The following is a 14,825-nucleotide window of genomic DNA, read 5'->3' on the forward strand; positions in this document are numbered from 1 at the left end:
ACGTCTGATTCTAAATAAACTCAACTTCCTTCTCTCTAATAACCTGATCTCTTCCAGCCTCTCTAAAGGTCAAAGGTCAGGAGGAAGGTCGTGGATCATTGATTCATCACTTTGTGTTTGAATGATTAAATAGTTCAGTTAAGGAAGAAATTGATTTATAATTAATAAGATTATGAAAGAAAATAATGAGGAGTGATTGCATTATTGATCAGCTGAGTTTCCACAACACCATTATGAGAGTGTCTCAGACACACACACACACACACACACACACACACACACACACACACACACACACACACACACACACACACCTGTACTGACTGAAGTGTTAACAGTATTTAAGCGTTGTGTATTTGTGGTCGTAGATGTCGTGGCGTTCGTCTTCTCGCTGCCCGAAGTTTCGTCACGTCTTCGGGAAAGCGGCGAGCAGAGAGCAAAGCTACGACGGCGTGCCGATCACACGCAGTGTCCATGACAACCACCACTGCTCAGCCAACCCCTGCTTCATCGCCGTGGTGACCGAGTGTGCTGGGGGCGGGTCCTTTCTGGTCCTGCCCATCCATCACGTGGGTTCAAAGGTTATTTAATGTGATTAACTTCATATTAAATGAATGTGTTGTGATTAGCTGCTCTCTCTCTCTCTCTCTCTCTCTCTCTCTCTCTCTCTCTCTCTCTCTCTCTCTCTCTCTCTCTCTCTCTCTCTCTCCCCCCCTCAGACAGGGCGGGTGGACCCCCAGCACCCCCGGGTGTGTGGTCACCGTGGGCGAGTCCTGGACGTCAGCTGGAATCCGTTTGACGATCACTGCATCGCCTCGTGCTCCGAGGACTTCACCGTAATGTCCTGTTTGTATTATTTATGAATCATATTACATTATTAATAGGGCTGGGAAACGATTAAAACTTTTAATCGCGATTAATCGCATGATTTCCCTGATTAATCACGATTAATCGCATTTGTATAATCAAAATCCAATAATGAATTCAAAAGTAGTGTGTAGCGCACTTTCTGCCATATGAACGAACGTGCCATAACACTTGTTGTGCAAACACTTTTAACATCAGCATTTTAATACAGTGGCAGTTAAATAAAATATTCAGTGTAAATCTCAACTTAAACAATGTTATCAAAGCAAATACAAAATTAAAACTCAATGCCACTGCCAGGGCATTAATGTTATCCTGTTCGTTATGAAAAAGAGAAAAACTGGCCACAAAATCCTGAGCCAATATCACATAATTAAAACAGGCAGTTTCTGAGGTAACAGCAGAACCATTTTACTTTCTTCACTGAGCAGCAGAACCGGTCTAGTACCAAACGTCCGTGTTAGAGTGAGACTCCAGAAAACACTTTCACTGCAGATTGTCAATTCCTAGAACTTGACACCGTTATTTTAAATGTTCTTCCATATGAACTAAAGTGCCATAACACTTGTTGTGCAAACAGACACTTAACATCAGCATTTTTATATAGTAGCAGTTAAATAAAATAAATACTTTGTGTAAATCTCAACTTAAACAATGTTATCAAAACAAACACACTTTATTTGACACATTCCACAGCTGTGCACGTTTCAGCATGATGTCTCTCCTCTGTTTTCCTCCCAGTCAGAGACTTCTCATCAGTATTCTGCCCTGTGACTCCGAGGTGATTGTAACCGAGTGACGTCCGGTCGTCCCCAGTGAGAGCAGCAGCGGGTGCACGTTGTAAAGTTGTCGCTTTCGCAGTCCTCTCCTTTTCATACAACTCGTGTATTCTTCGTGTGATGGTGCTTCTTGAGGGCATCTCATACCTGCAGTTCTCAAAGCGATTCTCAAAGTGTTTCTCAGACCGACGTCTTCCACAACACGAGTCGGCCTGCAGTCTGTAGCGATCCACGTCGCTATGGCATCTGTTAGCTTCTCTTGCCGTTGTTTATCTACACTCCTCTCTTCATCTAACAAAGTCTGGAAGAACTTTAAAATGAAAATGACCATGTAAAAGCTCCAATCCCTTATACATGGTTGTTTATCCGCCAATTATTTTCTTTTTTCCGGTTCCGCAGCAGTCAGCAACAGACTTTCACAAAATAAAAGCCTGACTTTCACAATAAAACAATAAATAATCAAACCTGCGTTAATGCGAGATAAAATAATTGTCCGCGTTAAATAAGTGATGAGTTAACTGATTATAACGAGTTAACTTGCCCAGCCCTAATTATTAATCTTCAGAGGTTTCTTTGGCTGTCGATGGTTTCAGCCTCTTCAGGTTAGACTGAGGTTGAGAGAAGGTTCTTCTGAAGGTCTGCTGACACCAACAGGACGTGTTCGCAGGTGAAGATCTGGGACATCCCGGTCTGTGGCGTCCAGCAGAACTTAACCAAGGCCAGGAAGACTCTGATTGGTCACTCCAGGAGGGTGGGGCTCATCGAGTGGCATCCCACAGCTGAGAACCTGCTGCTTAGCTCCGCCTACGACTACAAGGTCAGGACCCCATTGGTCAGTGGCAGCGTCAGAGACATGAACTGTTAGCCTGTTAGCATGAAGTGATTCTGTTGGGTCATGTGACCTCTGACCCATGTGAGTCCGTCTGTCTGTCCCAGGTCCTCCTCTGGGACGTGTCCCAGGCCGGTCCAGTGATCAGGCTCCCGGTCCGCGTGGTCCTAATGCCCGTCCTCCACCGCTACCCGTCCGAGGCGCTGCTGCTGTCCGTTAGCTTCAACAGCGACGGCAGCAGGTTGGCGGTCTCGTCCAAAGACAGACGGGTCCGAGTCCTGGACCCGCGGACAGGAAGGATTCTACAAGTGGGTTTTCGGTTTTGTGCGATTGTGTGAAAACAGAAAACTAAATGTCTGATAATGTTACCATTGTTCCTGCAGGTGTCGAGAAACAAGTCCCACAAGGCCAGTAAGGTTTTATACATCCGAGGGCTGAAGATGCTTCTGTCCACCGGCTGCTCGCCATGGAACCACCGGCAGATCGTCCTCTGGGACCCGGTGAGACACAGTGAGGAGGGACCGGTGGAATAGATTCAGTGACTGATTGACAGGTGTCCTGACATAGATTTACAAGCAGAAGATGAGTCTGCAGTTATACTATAATACTTAACTTCCAGCGATCAGCAGCTTCTGGTTTCATGTTGTTTATTAACTAAGCAGAAAGTCAAGAGTAAACTTCACGATGTTCCTCTTCCTCTTCATCCAGATGTTGCTTCTGTTCTTCTCTGTGTCTGCAGAACGATTTGTCGGAGCCTTTGTACGAGGAGGATCTGGACGGTTCTGCCGGAGTTCTCTTTCCGTTCTACGACCCGGACACGCACATGCTCTACTTGGCTGGAAAGGTCTTCAACACACACACTGTGGTAGATTATCACTACACAACATGGCACACAACCTGAACACTGTGTTGTGTTTGTGCGGCGCAGGGCGACGGGAACATCCGGTTCTACGAGCTGAGTGCGGAGAAGCCGTTCATCAGCTTCCTCAGCGAGTTCCGCTCCCTGCTGCCACACAAAGGACTCGGTGAGACACAACATCGGATACACATGAAGAAACGTAAACTTACGATACTTTATAAACTATAATAACGTACAAAGGATGGATCAGATAAATCTCTCCTGCTCGTCTGTCAGCTCCAGTTTGTTTGTTTTTAACTTTAGTTTTTATTAAACTGTTCTTAGGCATGGAACATGGCAAATTAAACGTGTTTCTTTACACAGGAACAAGAGGTTTATGGTTGAGAATTGACTCTAATAACAGACTTCGCACATATTTGTCTCAACAATAGGCAGTTATTACAAAACAAAGTGAGTACATACTGATATCCACTCATACCTTCATTGCATATCTGCACCCCCCACCATACATGATATAGCATACATCATATAGACATGTTGCTGAGGTATACAGTATTACAGGATCCCACTTGGGAGAAACACAGCAAAACAATAAAACCACAGTCCTAGTGGGGATCATTGTCTACTTTTATGTAATTCCAAAACCTGCCTCAAGGGGGCACCCCCTCCTCCCTGTCATCACTCAATCTACTAAGCATTCATTCATAGGATGCAGTTTCAGTCATTCACCCATTCTTTCACCTGCAGAATTTCTGGCGCCTTCCGATGTCTTAAGATAACTCGGCAAGCTGTTGTTGTGCCCACCGAAATTACAGAACAATTACATTTGGTTACATTGTGTAATAGAGACGTGTCCCCCAGTAAACAGAGCTCTGGACTCAGGGAATCTCTGCTCCAAACCAGATACTGAAAACATTTAGAATCTGAGTCCAGAAAGGTCTGATCCAGACGCATTCCCACACACAGTGGAGGAAAGAACCAGCTCCAGTTTGTTCCGTTTAGCTTCAGCTGATTGATTTCTTGTTATAGAAAGTTCTATAACCCGTCCACTTGACCTCTGACCTCTTCCAGGGGTGATGCCCAAACGAGGCCTGGACCTGAGCGTCTGTGAGGTTTTCAGATTCTATCGTCTCATCGCCGTCAAAGACCTGGTGGAGCCGCTGTCGCTGGTCGTCCCTCGCAAAGAAGTGAGTGACATGTCAACGTCACGTGTCTATGTATCTATTTCTACGTTTGATGAAAACTGTTCTTGCAGTCGGGGGTTTTCCACGAGGACCTGTACCCGATGACGGCAGGAAACCAGGCGGCCATGACGGCTCAGGAGTGGCTGTCAGGGGTCAACCGGGGTCAGTAACACTCTGGTGCCTTTGAATCAAAGCAGCTCACAGGTCGTGTTCTTGACTCGTTTCATAAGAACCCGTCTCATTGGTCAGGCCCGGTGCTGATGTCCCTGAAGCCTCGAGTCGCCAACCCCTACCCAGAATCCCCTGCTGACAAGGGAGTGGCCAGGCAGCTGAGGGTCCAGGCGGGCCCAGATGTGGGGCCGCGGACCGGGACACATCTGGACCTAAAGGAAGAGGTAAACCTGAGACTGGCTTGGACCTTGGACCTTGGACCAGAAGGTCTCTGTGGAGCCGACTCTGATCCAAACAGATGTTCAGTCTAAACTCTGCAGATGTTTCACCAGCTGCATCTTCTCTCTCCAGGCTTTCCTCCAGGAGCAGCTGGCCTACCAGGACGCCAAATACCCACGAGACCTCAGCGACCTGTCGGCATGGCAACCGGACGAGACCCAGATCCCGCTGTGGATGTACTGCTGCACCCCCCACTGCCTGGAGCCTGCCGAGAGGCCGCCGCCCACCAGCGAGAGCGAGGCGAGAATGAACCCGACCCACCAGAGAACTTCGGTCTTTCCTTCTGAGTGAGTCTGACTGTTCTCTGTCTCCAGCTCCTGCAGACGTTCCACCAGCAGCAGGAGGAGATCCGGGGTCTGAGGGAACGGGTCGGCCAGAGAGACGTGAGTGACCACAACCTGAAGCCACTGTGAGGAAAGATGGACCACATCATAGACATATAGAAAGACTAGATGTCTCGTTCGACGGAGCCGGACGTCACCACATGGCGGCCATCTTGCTAGGGGGCAGCTCGCTCACCCATAACATTGTGTTGGTAAATAACCATAACTTGCTCAATTTTCAACTGATTTTAATACGGTTTGGTTTATTATAAACGTCAGAGATGTAGATATGACACTGCATACTTATGAATAATTATGTTATTTTCTAAAAAAAATTAATAATTTATGCAGTGTCATAACTACATCTCTGACGTTTATAACAAACCAGACCGTTTCAAAATCGGTTGAAAATTAAGCAAGTTATGGTTATTTACCAACACAATGTTACGGGTGAGCGAGATGCCCCCTAGCAAGATGGCCGCCATGTGGTGACGTCCGGCTCCGTTGGCCGGCAACGCAGACGAAACATCTAGTCTTTATATATGTCTATGGACGACACCACAGCTCCCAAACGTCTGTCGCCCCCTGGTGGCTCGCTCCAGTACAGCAATAAACTGGTCATGATTGACAGCTGAGAGTCGCGATAGATCGGGGGGGGGGCTCGATATCACAACCTCAAGTCACGCAAAGCAGAAGTTTGAGTCACTCATCCGGTTTGTACGGGAGATATTTGAGCGTCAGTTTCACACGGGAGGAAGTGGAGAGGTGTCGTCCATCTTTACTTACAGTGTGTGATCAGAACCGAACGTTTAGTCTCACGCTGCCTCCGGTGGCCTGATCATGTAACAACACTTTATCGTTTGTCTCTGCAGGTGAGAATCGCTGAACTGGAGCTGCAGATCCAACACACGAGAAACAACATGAGGGCGACTTTCTGATTCAACCAATCAAAACTCACGCTGCCGTTCCCCCAACAAACCAAAACACTCCACGAACACGTGTGGAACGTTAATAGAATTTGTTTTAATACTGTTCTGCCTCGTCAGATTCCTTGTATAAATTAATAATCTAATCAGACCACGCAGACCCATTATTAACATGTACATGAAGAGTTAGGATTGTCTGATCCAGGTATAAAATGGAAGATAATACAATTCTGAAAATTCAAGTATAACATTATAAGTAAAGAAAGTCGTAACCTTATTAAAACAAAGTTATAATTTAACGAGACTGGACTGTTTCTTACACAATCTTTTCCTGAGTATTTTGTTATTAAACTTTTGCTGCACATTCCTCTTTTAAACGTCTCACATGATCCGTAGACTGAAATTAACTTCCTCGGGAGCAGATTTACAGAAACTACTGAACCAATGGCTCAACACACTCATTAATTAATAATGAATTATTCATGATGGAAGAAATCTGACATAAGTATGTGATTCAACCCAAGTTCTGGATTTAGAGAATTGAAACATGTTTTCATGAGTTCTACAGAAAGAAGAAAGGAAGTCAGTTTAAATATAAGACAAAAGTGGAGAGAAGAGACGCCAGGAGCAAAATGTTAAGATTTTATTTACAAAGTCCTTTTTGTTTTTTTATTAGTTTTTTCCTTTAACTTACAGAAAGTAAAAAAAAAACACAAATTCAACTAGTCAGTGTAAGTATGAAGGAACGACTGGATCTCTCCTGGAGAGAAAAGAAAAGAGGCAGAGAGGGAGAGAGAGATGAAGAGAGAGAGAGAGAGTCCCCAGACAACCGTACAAAATCAAACAAAAACAATTTCTCTGAAAAAATATTTCTTTTAAAAAGCTCTGTTGGCAAAGAGAGAGAGAGAGAGAACAGTTTGCCCTGAGCGCGCTCGGCCTCGGGGGAAGAGAGCGGGGGTGGGGGCGTGTCCATCAGTGACATCACAGAACCAAGCGTGATGTCAGAGAGGGACGGATGGAAGGTGAGAGGACGAGAAAGAAGGGAGGTTGTTGTGCCGTTACCTCCCATGAGCCCTTGCTCCATCCGCTTCCACAGAAACAACCCGGACGAGTCACTTCTCGTTGTCATGACGACAGCGAGAGAACATCGCTAACCGGCTAACGAACGTCGCAGAAAATGGCGTATTTAGGAAATGTGACCGAGGTGGTTCGTGATCTGGAAAAATAAAGGCGGAGCCAAAAGTGACTTCTCCTGGTGACATCACGTCCTGAGGTTTCCTGCTGATAAAGCTCTCGGCTCCGTTTCGTTTTTCATTCTGAGAAAAAGACGAAACTCGATTCCGTGAAAACGTTTCCTGCAAAAACTTCAGATTTAACCGTGTTCAGCCAAGTGTTGTAAAATAAATTCTCCACAGAGGAAACGCTCTCCTGGACTCAATCAATTACTTGATCAGAGTATTAATCTGCAGCAATTGTGATAATCACTTTATTTGTCAAACAAAAAGGCAGAAAAACGATAAAATATCCGATTCAGCTTCTACAAGACGTTTAAATAACCAGACATTTTAAACGAGTAATGGTGACAAATAACCTGCAGGTGAACCCGTAATTCATAAAAAACTTTAGATAAATGTGAAAAGACGCCAGGAAGTAAAAATCCTAAGAGAAAGTTCTTGCGGGTTACGATCAGAACTTGAGATCAGATTAACGGTGAAATTAGTTGATTAATTGTATTTTATTACGCATTAAAGAGTCAAACTGTGGATGAGGACTAAAAAACTGGGACCAGGACAAAACCCTGATTCATGTCCAGTTATCGGAGGTTGTTTCGATCTGCGAGATGACGAGAGCCCAGAGGAGGAGACCAGTGTCAGAAAGGGGACGCAGCCCAGGGGGGGGTGGGGTGGGGGGGGCAAGAGGTCAGCGGGTTTGCAGAGTCTTTGGATCTTTAATCTTCATCTTCGTCGTCGTCGTCCTCATCTTCCTCTGGATCCCTTTTCCTCTTCTCTCCTTTGGCCGGAGACGAGTCCTCGTCTGTGGGAGGAAGTTTCATTAGTAACTCGACTGTGGGCGGAGTCATGTTTACAGCCGACTCCTGATTGGTCGAGAGCCTGTGCGTGATTAACCTTCTCTTAATAGATCTAGAGATGAAGTTGCAACGATTGATCACAAACTGAATCATTTAAATCTGAATGAAGAGAACTGATGAGGCATCGCTCACCATCGTCATCCTCGTCGTCTTCATCCTCGTCATCGTCCTCACTGTCCACGTCTCCGTTCACTTCCCCTTCCTGAAGACACACAACCATTACTCACAAGTCAACAGCGCCCTCTGCTGCGCCACAAGGCAAACTACAGTACGCACCACAGAAATAAATAAATATTTAGTTGTGTTAAACTTCCTTGAGAACAACACTCACCTCTTCGTCAGCGCTGTCGTCGTCATCATCTTCTTCAACCGCCACAACGTCCTCTTCATCGTCCTCCTCCTCTTCCTCAAAGTCCTCCGAGTCTCCCTCTGGAAAACAGGAGGAATCATATTTAACACATGTCAACGATGATATATGAATAAAACTGATGGGTCATTAGAGATCTGAGTTTGGTCCGAACCCCGGAAAACAAAACATTTTTAATCACTGAATAAAAATAACGAAAGATGAATCAGCGATGAAAGTCGAGGGGAAATATTAAATCTATAATTTGATGATTATTATCAGTTTTGTTATTACTTTAAATTCAGATTTTTCAAACATCCAAAATACAAAAAAAAGATTTTCTTTAGTGTAAACTAGACGAGTCAAAGTTTCACGTTTCTGCTTGAAAACATTTGATTATTGAAGTTATGGTTTATGATTCTGCCCGGACAGAATGACGCCTCGTGGCCCCGCCTCTCACCTTCTTCGTCCTCGAGGCCGTCGCCCTCGCCGTCCGAGTCCGACGCTTCGCAGTCGTCGATGTCGTAGCCGTCCAGGTAGGTGAGCTGGGGGAGGAGCTTGAAGATGGACTCTCGGTAGTCGGCCAAGTTCGTCACTTCACAGTTAAACAGATCCAGACTCTTCAGCTGGGGCAGCTTTTTCTGATGGGGGGGGGGGGGCAGAGACACGTGGTTACAGCTACAAAAAACACGTGACAAGTTTTCCTGATTGCAAGTTATTAATATGAACACATATAATAAATGATGAGCTGACTCCACCCACCAGGGGCTCCAGGGTGCTGATATCTTTGAACTTGTTCCCGCTGAGGTTGAGGTGCGTTAGATTCACCAGCCGCTCGGCCAGGACCTCCAGGCCGCCGGATATCCGGTTGTCACTGAGCTCCAGCTGCGGGCGGAGGAGAAGAATCATTTCATTCCATAATTCATTTCACTCATTGGAAACAAACATTTAAACTGATGAAGGAGCAAAGTGACGAGTTTCTCTCTGAGTTGAGACCAGAGACCAATCATCAAATCCAGGGTCGAGTCACTCGGGTTTATTTCTATTTATTTCATTTCTGCTTTGACTTGAACTATAAAAGAGAAATTGTTTAAGTAGAATTTAAGTTTGTTTTATTAGTTAATTGAAAATTTCTTAGTTATGTACCGATTAATTCTCTGAAATTTTATATCAAAAAATGTCAAACAGAGAAAAGAAGAAGAACTCGAGTTGAATCTTGAGTTTCGTCCTTTTTCACCTCTGGACATTTTAATGAGACACAAAGTTCAGATTCTACGTTGTACGTTTACTTCCTGTGATGTCACTTCCTGGAGAATATTTAAATGCTTAATGTCTCTAAATTTTGTTCAACGTCATTTTAAAGGTTTTGAGAGTAAATAAGATAGAATTAATGACGAAAGTGCTGAAACTCCAGAAATAAGTTGTTTCTATTGATCGGGAGCTTTTGAACTTCTGTGTTTTTCTGACGGTGGAAAGAGCTCAGGAGTGAGACCTCTTGTTTCTCTGCTCCTCTCTGTCGAGTTTCTCTCAGAACGTAACAAACGAAACGACGTCATCACGAGTCTGCGATGGCGTAGAAACATTCATTGATCTTTATATCAGTTTATGATCTCCGTCCCAGGGGGCGGGGCTCTCACCTTCTTCAGCTTGTCCAGCTTGGGCAGGTCGGCGGCGCTGGTCAGGCCCACGTTGATGAGGCTCAGCAGCTCCAGGTTGGAGAACTCCTCCGTGATGCCCTCGATCTTCCCTTCGCTGGAGCGACAGTTGTCCAGAACCAGCTCCTGCACCTGAGGGGGCGGAGCATCAGTCACATGGTCGATTCAACGCTACCGTCAAGGACACAATGAGGTAAGAAACGGTTTAACAAGATGAGAAAGACAGTAAAACACGTTTGATTCCTCATATCTACACGTGTGTGGTAAAAACATGAAGGAACCGTCTCTGTGTGAAACCAATCAGCAGTCACCCCCGGGTCACATGACTGAGGTGGACCACCCCCGGGTCACATGACTGAGGTGGACGCGAGCGGCGCCCCACGCTTCTCACAGGAAGTCGACCCGGGACGGAGACACTCCCCCGATGGGTCGCACGCCGCCCGGCCCGTTTCAGTCCGAGAGACCCGAGGACGAACAGAATCTGATGAAAACGCTCACAGCCGGTCTCTGATTGGTTCTCTACGGGCACGACGCCGGTTCCGGTCACATGACCCCCCCCCTCCCCTTCAGAAGACAACTTCCATCCTCAGCAGAAAGAGGGACAAGTGTCCCTGAGCCGGTTGTCCTTGGTTACAGGTGTTCAGGTTTCACACTGATACAGATGTTTACATGTGGACGAGGCCAGATGTGGTTCAAGCATCTGGACCCAGCAGAACCAGGAGGAAGGAAACAGGAGACGTGAAGGGACAAGGGAACAGGAGACATCAGGGAGAAGGGAACAGGACACGTGAAGGGACAAGGGAACAGGAGACGTGAAGGGACAAGGGACCAGGAGACGTGAAGGGAGAAGGGAACAGGAGACATCAGGGAAGGGAACAGGAGACGGGAAGGGACCAGGAGACGTGAAGGGAACAGGAGACATTAGGGAGAAGGGACCAGGAGACATTAGGGAGAAGGGACCAGGAGAGACCAGGGACAAGGGACCAGGAGACATTAGGGAGAAGGGAACAGGAGACATTAGGGAGAAGGAAACAGGAGACATTAGGGAGAAGGAAACAGGAGACATCAGGGACAAGGGACCAGGAGACATTAGGGAGAAGGGAACAGGAGACATTAGGGAGAAGGAAACAGGAGACATTAGGGAGAAGGAAACAGGAGACATCAGGGACAAGGGACCAGGAGACATCAGGGAGAAGGAAACAGGACACGTGAAGGGACAAGGGAACAGGAGACGTGAAGGGACAAGGGAACAGGAGATGTGAAGGGACAAGGGAACAGGAGACGTGAAGGGACAAGGGAACAGGAGACATTAGGGAGAACAGACCAGGAGACATTAGGGAGAACGGACCAGGAGAGACCAGGGAGAAGGGAACAGGAGACATTAGGGAGAAGGGACCAGGAGACATTAGGGAGAAGGGACCAGGAGACATTAGGGAGAAGTTAACAGGAGACATCAGGGAGAAGGGAACAGGAGACACCAGGGACAAGGAACCAGGAAACGTTCAGGTAAGGGAACAGGAACCAGTCCCTCGTGGATCTGGATCCATGTGGACCTGTTTCCTGGTCCTCATGGATCTGGATCCATGTGGACCTGTCTCCTGGTCCCTCATGAACCTGTCTCCTGGTCCCTCATGGATCTGGATCCATGTGGACCAGCTCCTGGTCCCTCATGGATCTGGATCCATGTGGACCTGTTTCTCTCAGATCAGATCCAGATGACCCCACGTGGGGGTGAGAAGCTTCCAGGAGGAAGCTGCACGTGCGCGTCCGGGAGAAGGAGTCCTGCAGCTTCATGTTGGAACGGGTCCCGGTGTGTTTGTAAACTCCGGACACATGTGATGCTCGGTTAGCTCCGCTGCTAGCTGCCCGCTAACTACCGCTGCCCCCCCCCCCCGGGATCTGCAGCTCCATCCCCGGCCAGCAGGCCTCCCTCCACCCCCTCTCTACCCGCTCCGCACCGAACTCAGCCCGGGGAACCGGGTCCGAACCCACCGAGCCCCGGTAGCATGCTAGCACGCTGCTAGCCCCGCGCCTTCAGCGCTCGGGCTCCGTCTAATCTCTGGATCCGACCTGCAGCGTCCATGTTTGTTTTTTATTCTATTAACGTGACGCGTGTTTTTTACTTTAAACACTTCCGCTTCACGCGTGGTTCCTCTGGACTGACCCCGGATCCGCTCGGTTCTCCCCGGACTTTGAGTCCAGTTCCACCGGCTCAGCGCAACGTAAACCGCGCTGCAACTTCCAGGAGGCTCCAGGTGTTAGCCGGGCCCCGGACACACGTAGTCCGCCTCACATGTTGACTCCCAAACAGCGGCAGCGAGGGACCCGGGGACATGAGGGACACAAGGGACCAGGACCCGGGGACAAGAGGGACACATGAGGGACAAAGACCCGGGGACAAGAGGGACAAAGACCCGGGGACATGAGGGACAAACATGAGGGACACGGGACGGACACGGGACGCGGTGCAGGACGCGGGGACACGCCGCCGGGAGACGGGGGGGGGGGGCCCGGCTCAGAGAGCGCGGGTCTCCGGGGACAGACAGTGGACACTTGGACTAATCTGACGTGAGAGGACACGGAGGAGAGTAGGTGGTTTGCTCTGGTTTGACCGGAGCAGGACCCGAGTCCCCCGAGGACCAGAGGACCCGGGTCCGGCTCCATGTCGGCTCCATGTGGTCCCCAACCCCCCCCAGCGGCTCCCCCCAGCCCGGCTCACCTCGGTGGGGGACCGGTGTCGCAGCTCCAGGGAGACCCTCTTCTTCATGTCCATGATCCTCAGGTTCTGGTCTCGATGTGTCCTCGATCCGCGTGTTTCTGCTTCAGCACGAGGAACCGGAGTGAAGCGTCACAGCCACACGACACTTCCGGTTGAGCTCTTCAAAGGAAAGCCGCGGGATCAAAGCGGGAAGTGAATCCTCTGGAGTGACGACACAATCTGACATCATAGGCAGTGGTTCACCTCCATGACGTCACGGTGCTGTGTTTAATTAAATATAAACCTCCCGCGGGTTTCACACTCGCTTGCTTTCACACTTAAGTGTTTTTTTATTTTGAAGGGTAGATATTCTGTTTCCGGTACGCACGCCTAGCTTGATCCCGGTCGTGAACGCGCACGGACTCGTTCCCGCGGCGCGTGTGAAAAGTGGGTCAAACCGTTTGTTGCTTTTAATTGTTCCAGAAAATATCAGAAATCCGGGATTTTAAACGCACATCGACGATTAAACAAATAATAACAAGCGTCACAATAATAAAAATGATTTTCTGATTATGTTTTTACTTATTAGACTTCAGCAGAAAAAAGCTTATTTTCCTATTTTATAAAAGTTAGGCTATAGAAAAAAATACTTTACCTATAGAAAAAAATACTTTAATTACTGTTTGATTCAGAATCAAAGAACAGGCAGTACTCAGATGTACTATAATTTATGTCAGTATTTTAATTATTCACTTTCCACTTCTCATGAGGAACATATTGTTCATTTCACACAACATCTATTTAACTCCTGTTTAGTCTCAATATGTTAAAACACGTAATAAACACATAACAAGTGAAGTATTACAGAGAATCAAAATCATTCACATATCTATCTATTTAAACCAATCACACGTACAGTGAGGCTGAGGTCATATAAGTTTTTTAACAGTTTCCTTTGAGGACAAAACATTTTTTTGTTGTCAAAGAGGATTTGAGTTTGTAAAGTTCGATTTTTTTAGGTGCATTTGAAAGCATCACATGTCTTTTGTAAAAGGAGGGAAACGGCTGCAGGCGGGAAACAATGCTCTACAGCGCCACTGGCGGTTAGATAGAAGAATTACACACAAACAGATCATCTCTCTCTCTCTCTCTCTCTCTCTCTGTGAGCTGTACATAAATACAGACCATTTATCATTATTTATTTATTATGTTAAAGTTCATTTTCACAAGAAGCAGTTAAACGAACAGCGTCCAATCAGAGGAGAGCATCACGGTGACCACTCCCCCACACAATGCCTAACCAATGAACAGGCAGGAATAAATAAATAAATACGTACAAAACACAAACAACAGCAACAAGGTGTGTGCATGTGCCAACACACACAGCTCACCAGAAGACACCAGGTTCTATAGGCTGAGGGATATTTTATACATACACATAACACTGTACAATATCCTCATTGAGGTTAAAATACTTTAGAAGAAACTAGCTCCGAAAAAAGACGAGACAAGAGCCGAATAAATTAAAAATCACATTCAAGAAAGTTCAGAAAGTCTTAAAGCACTTCGAGTCGTACAGATTCAGCGTAAGCAAGTCAATGAATCAGAAACGTTATAAGACTTATTACAAGAATAAAATAATTCATATTCCATCTTCAGAATACAAATATTATCAGAGGACAAACTTTCATATGTCAAGTGTAAAATAAATGTATTTTCTTTATTTCTCTGCATGACTGGGTTGTTTGTTGGATCGGGAGGAAGTGAGGATAATGGCTCTGCCTGTAAACTCTGCTAATAGAAATAACACCAATTATTGA

General features: G+C 46.7%; 2 protein-coding genes across 2 annotated transcripts; one reads left to right on the forward strand and one right to left on the reverse strand.

The window, feature by feature from the left end:
* Positions 1 to 368: 368 nt before the first annotated feature.
* Positions 369 to 6,283, forward strand: LOC132995982 (coronin-2B-like). Its single transcript, XM_061066260.1, has 13 exons — positions 369 to 569; positions 720 to 836; positions 2,314 to 2,463; positions 2,583 to 2,783; positions 2,859 to 2,975; positions 3,215 to 3,319; positions 3,404 to 3,500; positions 4,406 to 4,521; positions 4,590 to 4,680; positions 4,768 to 4,913; positions 5,041 to 5,208; positions 5,283 to 5,351; positions 6,164 to 6,283. Exons 1-13 carry the CDS (start codon positions 369 to 371, stop codon positions 6,227 to 6,229), a joined length of 1,644 nt encoding a protein of 547 aa, XP_060922243.1. The 3' UTR covers positions 6,230 to 6,283.
* A 564-nt stretch (positions 6,284 to 6,847) lies between these two features.
* On the reverse strand, positions 6,848 to 13,147 carry LOC132995981 (acidic leucine-rich nuclear phosphoprotein 32 family member D-like). Its single transcript, XM_061066259.1, has 7 exons — positions 13,027 to 13,147; positions 10,290 to 10,439; positions 9,415 to 9,537; positions 9,113 to 9,293; positions 8,638 to 8,735; positions 8,439 to 8,508; positions 6,848 to 8,251 (listed from the first exon to the last, which is right to left on the reverse strand). The coding sequence occupies exons 1-7, from the start codon at positions 13,078 to 13,080 to the stop codon at positions 8,166 to 8,168; spliced, it is 762 nt and encodes a 253-aa protein (XP_060922242.1). The 5' UTR covers positions 13,081 to 13,147; the 3' UTR covers positions 6,848 to 8,165.
* Positions 13,148 to 14,825: the final 1,678 nt, after the last annotated feature.

Source organism: Limanda limanda, chromosome 22 (genome assembly GCF_963576545.1).
Source record: "Limanda limanda chromosome 22, fLimLim1.1, whole genome shotgun sequence".
Taxonomy (NCBI): Eukaryota; Metazoa; Chordata; class Actinopteri; order Pleuronectiformes; family Pleuronectidae; genus Limanda; species Limanda limanda.

Bases quoted from the DNA above. Each gene is read 5' to 3' on its own strand.
- LOC132995982 (XM_061066260.1), top strand. From the start codon at position 369: ATGTCGTGGCGTTCGTCTTCTCGCTGCCCGAAGTTTCGTCACGTCTTC. The intron at 837-2,313 runs GTAATGTCCTGT...ACGTGTTCGCAG, and splicing joins CGTGCTCCGAGGACTTCACC to GTGAAGATCTGGGACATCCC. The intron at 5,352-6,163 runs GTGAGTGACCAC...TTGTCTCTGCAG, and splicing joins AACGGGTCGGCCAGAGAGAC to GTGAGAATCGCTGAACTGGA.
- LOC132995981 (XM_061066259.1), bottom strand. From the start codon at position 13,080: ATGGACATGAAGAAGAGGGTCTCCCTGGAGCTGCGACACCGGTCCCCC. The intron at 9,294-9,414 runs GTGGGTGGAGTC...CCCCCCCATCAG, and splicing joins TCAGCACCCTGGAGCCCCTG to AAAAAGCTGCCCCAGCTGAA. The intron at 8,509-8,637 runs GTGAGTGTTGTT...GTGTGTCTTCAG, and splicing joins ACGACAGCGCTGACGAAGAG to GAAGGGGAAGTGAACGGAGA.